This window comes from Cebus imitator, unplaced genomic scaffold (genome assembly GCF_001604975.1).
Source record: "Cebus imitator isolate Cc_AM_T3 unplaced genomic scaffold, Cebus_imitator-1.0 Scaffold125, whole genome shotgun sequence".
In the NCBI taxonomy this organism is placed as follows: Eukaryota; Metazoa; Chordata; class Mammalia; order Primates; family Cebidae; genus Cebus; species Cebus imitator.
Window position 1 is genome coordinate 1,312,822 of NW_016107440.1, and position 17,887 is coordinate 1,330,708.

General features: G+C 44.5%; 1 protein-coding gene across 1 annotated transcript in view; it reads left to right on the top strand.

The window, feature by feature from the left end:
• Nucleotides 1-17,887, top strand: part of PTK2B (protein tyrosine kinase 2 beta) — a 130,980-nt gene that overhangs the window by 72,432 nt on the left and 40,661 nt on the right. The window contains exon 3 of the mRNA XM_037742657.1: nt 17,795-17,887. Within this exon, the coding sequence (XP_037598585.1) occupies nt 17,795-17,887 (93 nt within the window). The remainder of the gene's footprint in view (nt 1-17,794) is intronic.

The window sequence follows — 17,887 nt, forward strand, 5'->3', positions numbered from 1 at the left end:
GGGAATAACACATATTTTTAAGCAGGGGCAAGATGTTTCTGTAGTTGTATGATAGCCTGCTGGATGTTTAAGGGGTGAAAGTACACCATAGGCCTATGGAAAAAGCAATGAGACCCAGGCTTAAGAAGAATGGCTTGACGCAGTATCTGGGGTTAGGGGAGCAGAGGTGGAGAACAGAAGTGATTGACTTCTAGGAATATGTCCAAGCCTTTTGATTTTTCCTGCTCCCAATGTCCCTGCAGGCAAAATGTCGCCTGTTTATTGCAAACAGCTGTAGCCTTAAAGCCACCTAGACTTCTTGCCAAGTCCTGCTCCATCCTTACTGGTTGTGTGGCCTGGGACCTGATGCTTAACTGATCTGGGTGTCCATCTCCTCACGCAGATGTCATGCTCACCTCCTCACCCAGGGATCATCATGCCGTAAGGATTGGAGGTGATGGGTGAGAAGCACAAAGCACGTAGCAGCACCCACAACTGGAGGCTGTTGATTATGTGGGTATTAGGTTATTACCCAGCTCAGGAATCTCCAAGTGTTTCTAACTGCCCAGAGCATAAAGTGCGAATTGTCATCTTTTGGTGTCTATCCAGGTATCTGTCTTATTTTCAAATAAAGTAGTAAGATGATCAGATTTGCGTTTTAAAACAGCAAGATGGTGTTCTGCAAGATGTTAACAAGTATGCCCTCAGGAAGGGAATGTGTGGTCAGAAAGATTGGGAAATGCTTGGTTAAACAGTTCTGAACAGATTGTTTTGCAGCAAGAGTTCTCAGAACCTTAAATAGGCTGATATACCTGGTCAGTCACTGAGAGGGGCCACAGAGGTGATATTTTCTTAAATAAACAATTTATTTGCCTACAGAAATCCTTCTTTCAGAAGCTATACCACTAGATCTCTGGACAATCATTTAGGGAATTTTTTTCCCCTAAACTCTGACAGCAGAGAAAAAAGGATTGGAGGGAAAAAAAGACCGGTGAATGGGAGATGGGTTAGGAGTCTGTGGTCGCATCGCAAGAGGGAAATAATGAGGACCTGGACTAATGGAGTGACAATGGAAATAGAGAGAAGTCAACAGAATTGAGTCCATCAAGGAGGCAGAGTCAATAGAATTTGATGATTAGATATATGGAGGAAAAGAAAGGAAGGAGAGAAAAATGACTGAGGCTTTTCCTGGACGACTAAATGGGTGTTGGTACTATTCATTGAGAACCAAATAGAAAGGGAAGGTGTTCTGAGATTTCATTTACACGCCTTATGTTTAAAGTGTTTATGAAACACCCCCATGGAGGAACATGGGTCTGGACCTCAGCAGGGAGAAAGAATCTAGAGACGAGATTTGGGTGTCATGCAATGGATGCCATGCAAATGGGTAGAATCACCCAGAAGGAATGAGTAGAATAGAACGAAAAAAGATCCAGGTAGGAAACCTGAGGAAATTGACTTCTAAAAAGCTGATACAGAAAGAGCAGCAAATGAAGGGAAAAACAAGAGTCAGTCAAAAAAGGAGCAAGAGAACTAGGAGAATAGAGTGTGGGGAGCTCAAGGCAGAGGGGGCTTTAAGGAAAATAGTGGCTTGCTATGTTAGATGCTCAGAAAGGACAGCAAATAAGGTTAGAAATAAGTGTATGGCTTTAGCAGCAGGTGCCATGAATAATCTTCGTTTGGACAATTTTAGTGCAGAGATGGGGCAGAACACTTAAGAGAGGTTTTGACCAAGAAGGAAAAGAAAAAAGGGAAGGCTAAAGGAACAGTGTTCACTGCGGAGGGAACGGTATATATCAAGGTCCTGAAGTGGGAAGGCACATAGCAGGTTTGAGACTAAGAATTGTTGAAGTTGGGTTATTTAAACCATGTTAACCATTTTGGTTGTTATTCCATCTCTTGTGGGAAGCCACTGATATAATTTAAACTTATGAATGACATGAGATCATGCTTTTTAAAGATCGCTTGGGTTACGTAATGGAAAATGCATTGAAGGAAGGCAGGAGTGGATGTGGGGAAATGTGAGGTGGCTATTACAGTGAATCAAATGAGAGGTGACAGTAGCTTAAATTAAGACTATAGCCATAGAGAGAGTGATGGTGATGGTGACTGATGATGGTGATGGTGGTAGTGGTCATGGCAGCCAGCACATTGGAAAGCAGTAATATGAATTATCTTATTAACTTCTCGAAAAAACCCAATAAAGCACAAACTGTTATTATTTCCACTTTATATATAAGGAAACTAAGCAGAAGATTTAAGCAAATTGCAAGTAAGGGGTGAAGCTTTCTTTTAAACCTAGGCAATGTACTTCCAAAACCTGCACTCTTAACCACTGCGATCAATGGAGAGAAGTGATTATAATCCATAGAACTGAGGAGATGGAAATGAAAGGCTTTTGTAATAACAGGAGATTCAGGAATGAGGAAGAGGGAGGTGTGAAGAATGGCATCCCTGGTCTGGGTGGTCAGGGTCTCATTCCCTAAGATGAAAAACACTGGAGGAGAAATCCACTGGGGAGTGGGGAGTTCGCAAGCTCAGTTTTGGACCTCTGGAGGACAACTGAGACACATTAAGATCTTCACATGGAAATGCTGAGTAGATCCTTGGATTCATAATTCTGGAGGAAGAAACCAGTTTGGTCATAGACATTTGAGTGAGGTCAGTCCAACCATCTGGTGGTTGAAGCCATGGCTGCGAATGAGATCATTTGGGAGAGGGTTCTGAATGACTCCATCATCCACCCCACAGATGTTTATTGGGTCCTCCCAAGTGTCTGGCACCATGCTGGCATAGCCTAGGGTGTTAGTATATCCCAAAACACAGGTGCTCCCTGCTTTCATAGGGCTTCCTGGTCAAGAGTGAGACTGACATGGACTCACACTAATGAATGAACCTTCACAATTTGAGGCACATGCTGCTACAGGAAAACATGGATCTTATGAGAACAGGTCACCATCATCATCTTTGTGACTACAACCTCAATTTAAGCCACTGTCATCTTTCATTTGATTCACTGTAATAGCCACATAACATCTCCCCACATCCATTCTTGCCTTTCTCCAATGTGTTTTCTATTAAGTCTCCCAAGTTATCTTTAAAAAGCACAATCTCATGTCACTCGTACGTTGTAGGAGTGGGGCTGGGTTTGCATGCAGAGGAACAGCTTTGCTATAGAGTGCCTGTGTGGGGATGCAGGGTCCAGGGTGTCCAGGTGGGACTCCAAGCCCACCTTCCTTGCCTGGGACCCTCCTGGAGCAGCCCCTCCTCTCTGCCTCCTCACTTCTCGCACTCCCCTTTCCTAGCTTGGCATTGTCCTTTGAAGGATTTTTCTACTTCCATCTTTGTATCTTCCTTTCCCCATTTTCCCAGTACTCAGAATTCTGCCAGCTCTGTCAGATTTGCCAAGCACATGTCCTTTCTCAAGAACACTCCTGAGATCCCAACACCCCCACATAGCAGTGTCTGATCAAATAGAAGCAGTCGCGAATCACCCTGGCACAGCCCACATGGCAATACGATTCCAAAACATAGTCACTCCATGCATATCTGCTGATTTCATGTTTTGGTCTTTATTCTCCACTTTTTTTCTCCATAGATGTAGTAGCTTTGTGGCGATTTCTCTATGTTGTAAAAAGCTATGTGAATAAGCACTCGCCCCTGTGCCTAGGACCTAAAAGAAATTAGGCAGGTGTTGCAGAGAACAATGAAAAAGTGATTTTGTTCTTTTGGGTTTTCTATTTCCTTTTTGTTTGATATTCATAGGAAATTGTGTTTGTTTAGGAGCTCTGAATCTCTGGAGCAAGCAGAGGCTCATATCATTATATTTTTCTCTAACATGCTAATTTGCTTGTCTGGGAAAAGGGTAAGATGACACTCTGAAAACAAGTGGCAGAGCGGTACACAGACGTGCCCACACAGGGCAGCTCTTTGACTCTCGCTGCTGCTCCTCCACCTCTTTCTTCTTTCTTCTCTCTTTCTTTTTTCTTCTTTCTTCTTCTTTCTCCCTTCTGTCTTCCTTTTCCTCTCCTCCTCCTCTTTCTCCTTCTTTGCCTCCTCTTCCTCCCTCCTCTCCTCCCTCTGTCCCTCCCCCCCCCTCCCCGCCTTGTGAGGACAGAAGGAAAAGGTGTCGCTCTATAAATAAGGAAGCCCTCCCCAAGAACCAAATCTGCTGTACCTTGATCTTGGACTCCCAGCTCCAGAGTTATTCAGAAATAAATGCCTGTTGTTTAAGGCACCCAGTCTGGGTGATTTGTTAGAGCAGCTCAAGATGACCGGAACATCTCTCTCTCTCTCTCTTTATTTCTCTCTCTCTCTCTCTCTCTCTTCCTCTCTTCCTTCCTTCCTTTTTTCCTTCCTTCCTTCCTTCTCCTCTCCTCCTCCTCCTCTTTCTCCTTCTTCTCTGCCACCACCCCCGCTGCCGCCGCCTCCTCCTCAATCCCCTCTTCCACTCTCCCTCTCCTCCGTTTCCCTCTTTTTTCTCTTCTTCAGGCCAGGGCGGCAGCTCCCTGTGCCTGGAAGAGCAGTCTCTGGCCCACAAACCATTGGTTCAGGTTCTCTCTGTGTCTGGAATAATCCCTGTCACCCTCCTTCAGATGCTGCTAGAGTAGGGCCCAAAGTCGCAGTGCAAGAGGAAGGGAGGAGGAGGTTACCTGTCCTGGTAAGTTGCCATTTCTGACAGAAAGGTTACGCTAAACAGAATAAATGGAACCACACAAGGCTAGCCTCCCATGCATGAAAATGGTCCCTAAATAAGAGGAAAGGGTTCAAACAGGAAACCACAACCCAGTGCCGAGATGATACTTAAGAAGGCATATTCACAGGGACCTCCTCCTTCTTCACGCCCCCCCCCACCCCCACACCGTTTCCTGTGTGTGCTCTGCAGGCTGGCCCACCTCCACACAGACACCTACAGAGGCCAGCACAAGGCAGACACGCGGGTTCCGGGCCTCTGTGGATCTAGGCGCACTCACATTCATCGCATCCACAAATTGGTAGTCAGGTTCCTGGGCTTTCGTTTCTATTTTTAATCTAGTGGTTGCCTTGCTAAATGTCCTTGTTAGAGACTTTTATCACCTCAGAATGAATGCTTTCATGGTGTTAAGTTATGCTCACTTTTATTATTTCATTCTTCAATCAGTTTTTTTTTAGAATGATCCCTTACATGTGTTGCGAATTCAGGATGTACATAACAAGTGTATCGGGTTTCTGTGGCTGCCATGGCGAATTATCACCAGCCTGGGGGCTTACAACAACAGCAATGATTCTCTCACAATTCCGGAGGCCGGAAGTCGCAAAGGAAGGTGCCAGCAGGGACTCAGTTCCCCTGAAGCCTCTAGGGGATGACGCCTCCTTGCGTTTCCCAGCCTCTGGTGGCTCTAGGCATTCGTGGCTTGTGGCTACCTCACTCCACCCTTGGCCTCTATCTTCACACGGCCTTCTCCTCTCTCTGTGCCTCTCTTCTGTCTCTTTTACAAGGATGCTTATCATTGGATTTGCCGCTCAGATAGTCCAGAGTGATCTCATCTTGAGATCCTTAATTACATTTGGAAAGTCCTCCACCTTTTTTTTTCCCCAAATGAGGTCACATTCACAGGTTCTGGGGTTAGGACATAGACATATCTTTTGGGGGCCGCCGTTGAACCCACTGTGACCGTCAGTTCCGATCACAGTATCTGTCACTGGTACCCCCATTCAGGCACACACAGACCAGTGTACCCAGATGTACAGCAGTGAGTGGTCCCTTTGTCCATTTACCAGCTTTAATTAGGTCATTTTGGGGTATGTGCAGAAGGAAATAGAAGCTCACCGAATATGTGAGTCAGCACTTCTCCCCAGGAGCTGTTCCACACCTCCTGGAAGTCGGCATTGGGAAATGTGTAGGGGCCCTTTAGAGCCGGCACATTGTGATGATTCTCACGATGATTGGGGCTGAGGCTGGGCATTCGGTGGGTAGGCCATTGCTGTGGGTGAACAGTCCCAGACAGCAAAGATTCCTCCTGCACCGAGTTTCAGTGGTACCCTGTTGAGATTCGGTGATGTGAATTAAGAAGCGTTACAGTACCATGAATGCTCTGAACCCCGCCCCCACATGAAAAATCAAACTTTACCTGTCTCCCCTCCTGCTCTGAGGCAGACACTGCCTGTCACATATTAGTAGGGGAGTTTGGGGGAAAAGAAATCTTTGAAAGCCACCTGGTACTCTCCCAACTGATCCTTATTGTTGTTTATCCCTCCTCAATCTCGGCGTGGCATCAAGGGCCCTTCCTACAGATTATGAGTAAATCAGAATTCTTGACAGAACAGTCTCATTTTTAACAGAATATTTTTATTTTTCAGAGACATTTATATTCTGCTCAATTCGATTAAAGAAAAGGCCTTTTGTTACCTTTTCAGCCTTTATTCTACTTTCTCAGAGCCCTACTTCCCATCTTCGCACGCAGCAGAAGGCACAAGGGAAGAGCCCACTAGCAAGCTCTTACCCTGGGAACACAAAACGCTTAGTGATTCTCTTGCTCCAAGCAGAAGGAAGTCATTTTTCTTTGCTTTGTTCACCCCAGGCCACTGGCGTGGCCGGATCAGCCATGGCCATGACCTGATCACCCCACGGGGCTCCGTGATTGCACTTCACCTGCCTGTTGCTGGTGCTGGCTCCAGCAAACAAAAGGCCGCAGACTCATTTTTCCAGGGACTGCTTCCTTCAACCGCCTGTGGCCTGCTATAGGGCTCAGCCTTTGGAAGACTTCAGAGCCACTACTGGACAGTTGCTCCCAGGGATGGGTCTCCCCAGGTGCCGGGTCCCACCCAGTCAGGGGAGTCAGAGGCACCTCTGGCCCAAGGAGCCCTGGACTCCATTTCCGGCTTGCATCTCCATGTATTAACTTCAGACTTGTTGGGTTAATCACCTCCTCAGGTTGACTTGACCCTTGAGCCCTGTTCATCCTTCCCCCTTTGCCCATCACAATGCTAGCTACCGTTCTTTGAACACCTGCTCTGCACCTACCTTTGTGCTAAGCTCTTGACATGTCTGTAACCCACATAAAGCCAGCCAGTTGCTCTGACCTTGAAGCCAGTCTCAGTACAGTGTCACATTCCAACATAGATTAGTCTCTCGTCTAAAAATAACTGGAAATCTGTTTAAATCTTTACTGTGGTCTCTTTGGGGGAAAGAACTGTTGGGGCCCAGAAAACAATACCCCAAAATGAAGGCCTCAGCAGCAGCGTCAGAAGCAAAAGTTTTTCTCTGACTTTCTCCTGCCCCCATCCCTCAGTCCCACTGTCCCCTGAGGCGCCACAGAAACTAGGATTGTCTTCTCCAAGGTGGGTCATAGAAACCAGAACCTCTTTTCCCCCACAGAAAGCCAGCCATAAAACCTAAAAATACTCCGTGTAAAAAAAGGCTGTAAAGAAATTATCTGACCTACATTGTTTGACTATAGGTCATAAGGCCTTGAATCTAGAGAGGGCCTGCCCTGCACCCAGCAGGAAGGAACACTGCTCAGAAAGGCCAAGAAGAATCTAGACAGACAAGCCTGTCTGGGTTCCCCACTCAGCCTGTTGGCATTAGATCAAACCCTTCCCCTCCGATCTTATTTCTGCATGGCTATCCATCGTGTGCTAAGCCTAAGCATAAAAAAGGACAATTTCCCCTCTATTATGGGGTCTTCATTCTGAAGGTACCTGTGTATGCATATTAAGTAAATTTGTATGCCTTTTCCCCTATTTATCAGTCTGCCTCATTAAGTGATTTTTCAGTGAACCTTTAGGAAGCCAAAGCCCTGGCCCCCACAGGGGATATTATTGGGGGACCACTGTCCAGATAGGTAGTAAAATTTATTAAAATTATCATGACCATAGACCAATTAAAACAACTGTCTGTGTCTGTCTAACCCAGGGTCGTACATGGAGAGTTGTTTTAGCTCTAGTTGGTCAATGTCTGTATTAGTCATTGATTAGTCTAAATTTTTAGAAGACAATTCTTAGGGCTGCTCTTACAAAGCACCACAAGCAGAGTGATATGAAATAACAGAAAGGTAGCATCTCACAGTTCTGGAGGCTAGAAATTCAAGATCAAGCACAGCAGGGCCGTGCTCCCTCTGAAGCCCGTAGGGGAACCTGTTCTTGCCTCTCCCTGGCTGGTGATTCGCCAGTAGTCCTTGGCACTCCTTGGCCTGCAGCTGCGTCACCCAAATCTTGCATCTTCTCCCTGTGTGGATGTCTCTCTGTTTACACTACCCCCCCCCCCAGCCTTTTTTTTGAGACGGAGTCTTGTTCGTGTCACCCAGGCTGGAGTGCAGTGGTGCGATCTCAGCTTACTGCAACCTCTGCCCCCCCGGTTCAAGTGATTCTCCTGCCTTAGCCTCCCGAGTAACTGAGATTACAGGTGCCCACCACCAGCTCTGGCTAATTTTTGTATTTTTAGTAGAGACAGGATTTCTCCATGTTGGCCGGGCTTGTCTTGAACTCCTGACCTGGTGATCCACCTGCCTCAGCCTCCCAAAGTGCTGAGATTACAGGCGTGAGCCACAGAACCTAGCCTAACACTACTCACCTTTTTATAAGGACACCAGTCATTTTAGATTACAGACCACCCAAATGACTCATTTTAACTCGATTAGTCTATAAAGGCTACAGAGTCTCGCACTATGGCACTAGAAGTTAAGACTTCAACATAACCTTTTTCAGGAGTCACAATTCAACCCATAATGGTTTCTTACTAAATAAATGTTTAAGGTTTTTTGGAATCCAGGGGAAGAAACAGAAACCTTACCACAGGGAGCCAGAGAAGGCTTCCCAGAGGCCCTCAGAGTGCTCGCTGGGCCTTAAAGGATAACTGGGAGCTCACCAGGAGAGGACGACGGGGAGAGGGGAACCAGGGATCTCCCCGGCAGGAAGAATTGAACGTGTTCAGGCCCAGAGGACAGCAAGAGCATACTGTGTTGGGGGAAGAAAGCAGCTTTGGAGGCCAGGCATGGAGCACATTGTGGGTACAAAGGGGATGAGACTGGAAAGAACATGTGGGGAAAAAGCCCAAAGGGCGTTTTAAGGCTTGTGTTCATTAGTTTGGGTCTTATCTGATCGTATAGAAAATGAGGAACCACCGAGGGTGGTTTCAATGTTTGCAAGAAAGCATTCAAAGGCTCTTAATAATCAGGCTGTGAGCCGTGGACACTCTGAGAGTCTGGAAGCCCTCCAATGGGAAGAAGCAAAGGTCTTCCTGTAGCAAAAAAAAAAGAGTTCTGGGATTACCTAAATAGCAACTGATACAATTAAGACAATTTTTAAAAATCATGGTACGTATGGCAGTTTAGTGAGTAGATAAGTATTGTATACTGTCACTTTTTAAAAGTGCTTGATTAATAGAGAAAGAAATGTTGACTCAGTGGTGATGGTTGAGGAACTCTGGATGGAGTGCTGATCTTACTTCCCCCACTGTTTGCTTGAGAAGCTGTGTGCATATTAGAATACTAGAGGAGACGATTCAGGCTGAGGAAGGCAGGGCTCGTACAAGAGCCAATGCAAGTGAGAGCATTTCAAACCTCAGCACTTAGCCTTGTTACCCCAACCTGGCTACCACCCTGAATTCACACCATGCCTTTCCTCCCACCTACTAAATGTGAGAAGCTCTTTGAGGCAAGGGTCTATGCGTGTACACAAGAACCCCTAGCTCTGCTTTGCGTAGCGAGTGTGTCATAGACAGTTGCTGATGAATTGAATGAAGCCGCCATTCTGCAGCTTGACGTGAGGCTGGAGGGCTGCAGGGAGGGGACTGTGGTTCAGGGAGCTTGTCATCCTGTTGGAAGTACATGTCAGAGTTGGGTTCACCCTCATTTGTTTGACTGCAAAGTTAGAGTTCTTTCTGAGTCACTCATGGTCAAACACCTTGTTTCCCCACCATCTGTGTGCTTAAATGATTGGCACAGTTTGCAATGCAGTCCTGCCACAGTGCACTTGTGGAGTTAGCTCAGACTTCACAGGCTGAGGGTGCATCCTCCAGAAGACCCCCTCCCCTCACACGCTGCAATGCAGTCCTGCCACAGTGCACTTGTGGAGTTAGCTCAGACTTCACAGGCTGAGGGTGCATCCTCCAGAAGACCCCCTCCCCTCACACCCCCATTGCAAGCTCCAGGATTCCTAGGCCATTCACACTTCTGACCAACTGGTTACAAATTTGGGGGTTTCCACTATCCCAGCAGGTTCAACAGTTTCCTAAAACAATTCATAGAATGCAGAAAAGTGCTGTCCTTACAGTTTTATTGTATAAATTAAGCCAGCCAAATGAAGAAACATAGAGGACAGGTCTGAGGGACCCCAAACAGGAAGCTTTCATGTCCTCAGAAGGCTTTACTCTCCAGGCACACCAACACAATATGCATCACCAACCAGGAAGTCACCTGAGCTCTGATGTCCAGAAATGTATTAGGGATTATTATACAGGCATAATTGATTGACTGATTGGTTGATTGAATCATTAGCCACATAATTGGACTCAATCTCCAGCTCCCCTGCCCTCCCTGGAGGTCAGGCTGATACTATATTGCTCAAAGTTTGAACCCTCTACTCACCCAGTTGGTCTTTCTAGCATTGCAGCCCCCATCCTGAGACTAGCAGGGACCCACCATGAGTCACCTCATTAGCCCAGATTCAGGTGTGATGAACCCACAGTGAATAACAAAGTCCATCCTAACTCTGGGAAACTCCAAGGGTTTAAACACTCCCTCTGCAGGACCAAGGACAAAGACTCATCAAATTCTTTACGATACATCATCAGTAACCAGCAGTGGTAACATTGGTGGCAAGTGCAGGTGCCATCTGTTAAAGCTCCCTCTCCCCAAGAACTTCAGGTTTGCCCCCCGGGAAAGAATGCACCACTGCTAAGAATCTGCCCATCACCAGGCACCTCCCAAATAGTGCATTTCATGCTTAGAAAGCTCTCAAGATCTTCCTCAGCTGAAGATGAAATCTATCTTCCTACGAAGATGGTTGGGTAAAGAGCCTCTTAGAAAATTTGAACCCCAAAGACCTCGAGTTAATCTTTCCCTACCACATCTACAATGGAAGTTGGTTGCTTGTTAGAAGGAAATCTGAAAAAAAAGTTTGTGCAGACAGTGTCCTGGAGAGTTTCAATTAGAAACATTAGCTGGATTCAGTCTGACCCGGCTCAGGGACTATGGGTCGGGGAGAAGCTGCAAGGCCATATCTGGCCTGATAAAAATCTTATTCAACCCATTGATACAGTGCCTTTACTTCTTGTGTGGCTGGGAATCTCCCTCACCAGAGCCTCTTCTCTCTTTTTATTCTGAAATTATTTCAAACGTTTTAAAAAGTCGGGGGTGGGGGGACAGGGAAATGGGCTAAGGACTCCCATATAGCTTTCTCCCAGAATGCTCAATGGTTTAAATTTATTATTTTCTGTATTACCAGCTCTGTCTCTTCCTAAACAGGCATACATGACTACACATACACAAATATGCCTAGTATCATTATTCTTTTTTCTGAACTATTTGAGAACAAGTTGTAGCATTGCTGCCCCATCACCAGAATGCTCCAGAGTTTATCTCCCCAAATAGGGACACTCTCCTACAGAAGATGTGCTGCATGCATCTAAATCAGAAAGTCAGCATTGCTATAACACTCCCATCCACACCATAGATGCCATCCAGATTTCACCAACTGTCCCAGCAGCATCTGCTTTTCCTGTCTGATCTAGGAGCACACACTGCACTTAGCTGTCATATCTCTTTAATCTCCTCCAATCTGGGAGAGTTCCTCATCCAAATCCAGGCCTTTTGTTCTACAGGACCCTTAGGAGACTCCTCGTCCTGGGTCTCTGGCCTTGTGATTCCATCAGGCCACAGACTCATGGCAGGAAGACCTCAGCAACCTCGCTGCACTCTTCTTGGTGCATTGAGGTAGGAGGCTCGCTGTGCTTACCTTTTTCACCACTAGGGATGTAAACCATGATGATCTGGGTGTTTGTGTTGGCCAGGTTTTCTCTGTATTTGATTAGTACATTCTGAGGCTAAATGCACTGAGACCATGTCAATATCAAACCTCCACCCTCCAGCTTCATCGCCCATTCATGAATCCTGCCAGAATCAACCAACACTGAGTTTGTTGCCAAATGGTTGCTTTCTATTTCTATCCTTTCTTATACATTTATTACCTGTCATTCTACACAAGGAAGAATATTTTCTTCTCCCCCAGTTATTTATCTGTCTTAGATTCTCTTTTATTTGGCAGGATGTAACTCATTCCTATTATATATTTTAATACTTAAGTTATCTTAGATGTGGCCTGTGTGAGCCCCTTCGGGCTAATCCTGATTTGTTGTTATGCATTTTCAATGTTCTCAAAACACTTTGTTTTTATGTGGCACAAAATAGAATTCTAGGCTCATCTTGTACTTTTTCCCCTATCCCTGGAATCAGCCTTTTCTGCAAGGAGCTTTGGATTCTTTAAGTGGAGAAGGATTTTTGAAAACTGCAACTTGGTACTGGGTGTGCGGTCACTATTCACTATGGGGTGTCACTGCTTCTAAGTCCTTTCCATACATGAAGCTCAATCTCTCTCTCTCTCTCTCTCTCTCTCTCTCTCTCTCTCTCTCTCTGTGTGTATCTATTTTCCTAGCTGTCAAACCATGAGTCACACCAATACTTCCAATTCCAATCCCTCACCTCCAAATATTTCAAAAATGATGAGATAGGTTTGCTAGACCCTGTAGCCTCCCCTTCTCCATAAGTGTTTCCAATTATCCTCAATACGTTTACTTCTTTGCTCACTCCCCCTGTCTGTAACCAATCTCCTAATCACTTCAACCATCTTTCCTGGACCAACTCCTTTAACCCCTGACCCACCACCACCTCCAAAGGAAGGAAAAAGAAAAGAAGGTAGAAAGGTAAAGAAAGAGAAAAAATAGAATGAATTCTGCTTTGTTTTCCCAATCTGGTTTACAGAGCACTAGACTGTGTAAGAGACTGCTGTGTCAAAATAAGGCTAATATTTTGTTTGCAGGTGGGGAGGGCTATTTGTCGTTGTTGTTGTTTTTGAGTATTTACCTTGGGCCAGGCATCATTCTACGGAGTTTTATCTAATTTAATCCTCACAAAAACCATTCCAAATTGATACTATTATTTTGTCCATATTCTGGATGAAAAAAACTAAATCCAGATAACTTCAGTATGTACCCAAGAACATCCAGCTGGGTGCTGGTGGTGAGCAGAAAGGCATTGCTGCATTCTGGCACCAGGGCTTGTGCTCCTGGCTATTGCCAGTCTGCATTTCAGTTGTCCATGACTTAAAAGATGCTGTCTACTCCCCAACCCTCTCCTATTTGCAGAGAACACAGATTTGTTAATAAAATAGCATAAAGATTTCAAAAATGATAGGATAGCTTGGCTTGACTACTGTTTCTCCAGATAACAATGATGAAATCTGGGCAAAATTTAAAAGTGAACTCTTTGCAGGCACTGGTGAGTGGCCATAGCAAGCACAAACTAAAAGGAAACCTGCTCTTGAGAGTTAATCTGTGATGAATGAGATCTGCAAGTTTGTGCCTTTTTGCCTGAGAGAAACTTCCAGTCTGGAAGAGGGTTCCAGGGGCAAAAATCTATAGCCTTAGTAACTGAAAGTACCAGAGAATATAATCTGGGATTGCCAGAGCAACAAGAAGATTAGCAGAAAGTCATGGAGACAGTAAGCCCCAAAATAAAACGTTAATTTTTAGAAATAATTTATAGAAGAAAATTTTTTTTAATTTATAAATTAATTAGGAATAAATTTAGCAAAAGACTGGCACAATCTATATGTTGAAAATCATAAAACATTACTAAGAGAAACTGAAAAAGACCCAAATAAATAGACAGATATACCATGTTCATGGATTAGAGGAATCAATGCTGTTAAGATGCCAGTTCTGGCCAGGTGCAGTGGCTCATGTCTGTAATCCCAACACTTTGTGAAGCCAAGGTGGGAAGATCACTTGAAGGCCAAGAGTTCAAGACCAGCCTGGTTAACATAGCAAGACCCAAACTCTATAAAAAATTAAACACTAAAAAAAATGCCAGTTTTCTCCTCTTAAGCTATAGATTTAACACAGCCCCATTCATAATGCAGCAGACTTTTTAAAAAGAAAGTGGCCAGCTGATTCTAAAATTTACGTGGACATGAAAAGACCTAGCCCAATAATCTGTGGAATGGGGAACAACAGAAGACTTAACCCTATTTGGCTTCAAGATCTTATGTAAAGCTATAGTAATGCAGGCAGTGTGGTTGATATTGGTACAGTATAGACAAAGATCAATAGAAAAGAAATGAGAGTTCAGAAATAGACCTAAACCTAGATGGCCAAATGATTTTTGACAGAAGTAATTCATTTGGGAAAGAATAGTCAACAATGAATGCTGAACAGCCATAGATCTATATTTTTGAAAATGAATACCATATACAAAAATTAATTCATGATAGATCACAAAACTAAAAGTTAAAGCTATGAAGCTTATAAAAGAAAACATAGAATATTTTCATGACCTGGAAGCAGGCAAAGATTTCTTAGGATACAGAAAGCACTAATCAGGAAAGAAAATTTTGACAAGTTAGACTCTATCGAAGGACATTAATTGGGCAATGCAGAATAGGCCCACTACAGACCTGGAGAAAATATTCATAAAATACAGCATATAAAATGCTTTTATCTGGAATGTATAAAAGTCTCCTACAACCCTCCTACAAATGAAAACACAACAGAAAAAATGGGAAAATGATTCAAACAACCAATTTACAAAGGAAGGTATATGAATGGCCTATAAACACATGAAAACATGTTCAGTATCATTAGTCATCAGAGAGATGCAAATTAAAAGCACAATGAGACACTACACACCCACTGAGATGGGTAATATTAAAAAGACTGACACCACCAGATGTCAGTGAAGATGTGGTGTAACGGAAGTGTCATGTCACAAGAGAAATGTAAAATGGAATAATTCTGATGGTTGTAGTCAGTTATGCATCTATCTTTGATCCAGTAATTCCTCTTGTAGGCATTTATCCACAGGAAATGACAACATGTATTCACAGAAATACTTGTACATTAAGGTTCATATAGTAGTTTAATTCACAATAGCTGAAAAGTAGAAATAGTCTGTGTATCCAGAAGCAAAGGACTGAGTCAACATATTGTGATTCCTTTACAAAGTAGAACATTACTGATCAATAAATAGGAATTAATTATTGATATATGCAACAACATGATGGATCTCAGACATCATGCTGAGTAAAATAAGACACAAAAAAGTGTATGCTAAATGATTCCATTTACGTGAAGTTCTAGAACAGGCAAAACCAGTTGAAAGTGGTGGGGGTCAGGCAAGTGCCTGGAAAGGTGGGAGGGAGTGGGCCGTGAGGGTGGACTGAGAAGGGATATGGGGGAGTTTTCTGGGGATCTGGAAACTTCTATACCTTAATTGGTATGTGGGTTACACCATTGTATTCATGTGTCAAAATTGTATAGCTACAATTTATGCATTTTAATGTATATAAATTTTACATTAGAAGAACTGTAAAAAAGTCACAGTTGGGGAGTGAGTGGTGATATCGATGAAGCAAGAAGGCAGAAGGTTGGTAATTTGTTGAGGCTGGGTGATGTGTACATGGGGGTCTATTATACTCTTCTGTTTACTTTGTATATGTTTGAGATTTTTGATGATAAACAGCATAGAGGTGCTAGCCCTGAGGAAGTTAGTTATTAGCCAAGTAGGTTTCAGCTGGAGCAGAGAGGACTCTAAATTTAAAAGCACCAGAGGTGGGGGGTCCAGGAAGGACTTGGGAGTAAAGTGGGGGCTTTGGGTAATATGACAGGATGACAGTGGACAGAGCAGGGCAGAAGGTCAGGGACAGGAGAAATGGGTAGAAAGGATGACAAAATGGTTGCCTTCACAGGCTTGAACTCCTCCCCCACCCAGATGTACCTCTCCCTCTCCCTGTAGGAGTGCCACTGGTCCCAGTCTTCTTCCCCATCCAAGGCCTCCATTCTGATTGCTGTACTAGTTAGTTACAACTGCTCACAAGTGCATTCCATGCCTTAGTTTCCCCATGTAGTTCACAGAGCAGTCATCACCTTCTGTGATGGGCATTTTCTTTCCTAATAGGGAAGGGATTTTTCAGGTTGAGGGTCTTCTAGCTTCACAACTCCCTGAGTCCAGAAAGGCTAGCAAGAGGCAGCTGGCCCAAGACACATGGGTACCCCAGAAGGCAAATTAACTGGGCATTTCTTCAAACCAGGATTTTCTAAGTATTAGCATGATACTTTCCTAGTGGAGAGAGAAAGAAATTGATTTCCTTCTGAGAAAAATAGTATGCCTCCTTCTTTTCATTCCAATTAAAAAACTGATTACAGTTGATTTACTAAATTAGAAACTGTCTTGGGAGGCATGTTTAAAAAAATGTAAAATTTAAATAATCAATTCCCCCCCGCCTTGCCCTTTTTGGTCTGACAGCAACCTGTTATGCATTATTCAGTCTTCAGGCTGATTTAGGCTTGGTGGCATGCACATTGCAGACATATCCAACAGAGATAGATCAGTGCCTTCAGGTTTTTAAATTTATATCCCAGAGTACTCTCTGCTCTGTCAGGAGTGAGCTCAATTCACCAACTCTGTGGAATTACATGAGAAACCTGACTTAACATGGCAGCAAAGTCCGGGTGTGGTGCTCACGCCTGTAATCCCAGCATTTTGGGAGGCCAAGGCAGGCGGATCATTGGAGGTCAGGAGTTCAAGTTTAGCCAACATGATAAAACTCCATCTCTATTAAAAATAAAAAAAATTATTCAAGCATGGTGGTATGTGCCTGTAGTCCCAGCTACTCAGGAGGCCGAGGCAGGAGAATGGCTTGAACCTGGGAGGCGGAGGCTGCAGTGAGCTGAGATAGCACCACTGCATTCCAGCCTGGTTCACAGAGCAAGATGCCATCTCAAGAAAAAAAAAATGGCACCAAAGTGATTTCAGAACTAGGCAGGACCTTACAGATGCACTTCCAAGCAGCTGCCTGGCCACCTCTGACTCTAGGCCAGAAAGCTGCGGCATTAGGCTGGGAGGCAGGCAGTCTATTAACCTCTGGTTAACAAGAAGGTGGAAACAACAGGGTACCTGGTTTCTTGCCAGCACTCATTTCTTGTGACCCTGCTCGTGTGGGGATTGTGGCGCTTAATCCTTCCAAGTGAATCTTGTCCTTATCGTGTCCAGTCCCACCACTCCGTGAATCGGCTTGTCCTAGTAGAAATCCTCAGTCTAGTGGCCCAGGATTCCAAATCCCAGTTTAATTTCGTGGCTTGTGTGACCTGTATTAGTGTCTCCATCAGCCACACAGAGATGGTAACTCCTGCTTCCCTGTGTTGTGGAGCCAATGAAATCATGTCTGCAAAGGCCCTAGCAGTGCCTGATGCAGGAGCTCAGCGATGCTGGCTAAATTGCAAACCACTCAGAAGGTGCTGTTCACATGGTGGATGTTCAGTAATTACTGATTGGTTAGGTTATAATGTGGTGCAGAAGCAAATTTTCGGTGTTCTTTGCCTCTCTGCATTTTCTCCTCCCTTCTGCTCTCTCAGTTCCTCCATCTCTGTCTCATTTCACCCATTTGTTCGTGTATCAGGTATAGCCCATTGTGTGCAAATCTTTCCCTAAGTGCTAGAGAATCAGAGACAAAGCGAACATAAAGACAGAATCCTACCCTAGAGAATCACAATTTCCGGTCCATGTGAGAACTGTGGGAGCCCAGTGGAGGGCACCCCTGAGCCGTGCCCTTCTCTTCTCTGCAGGAGATCATCACCTCCATCCTGCTGAGTGGGCGGATTGGCCCCAACATCCAGTTGGCTGAGTGCTATGGGCTGAGGCTAAAGCACATGAAGTCA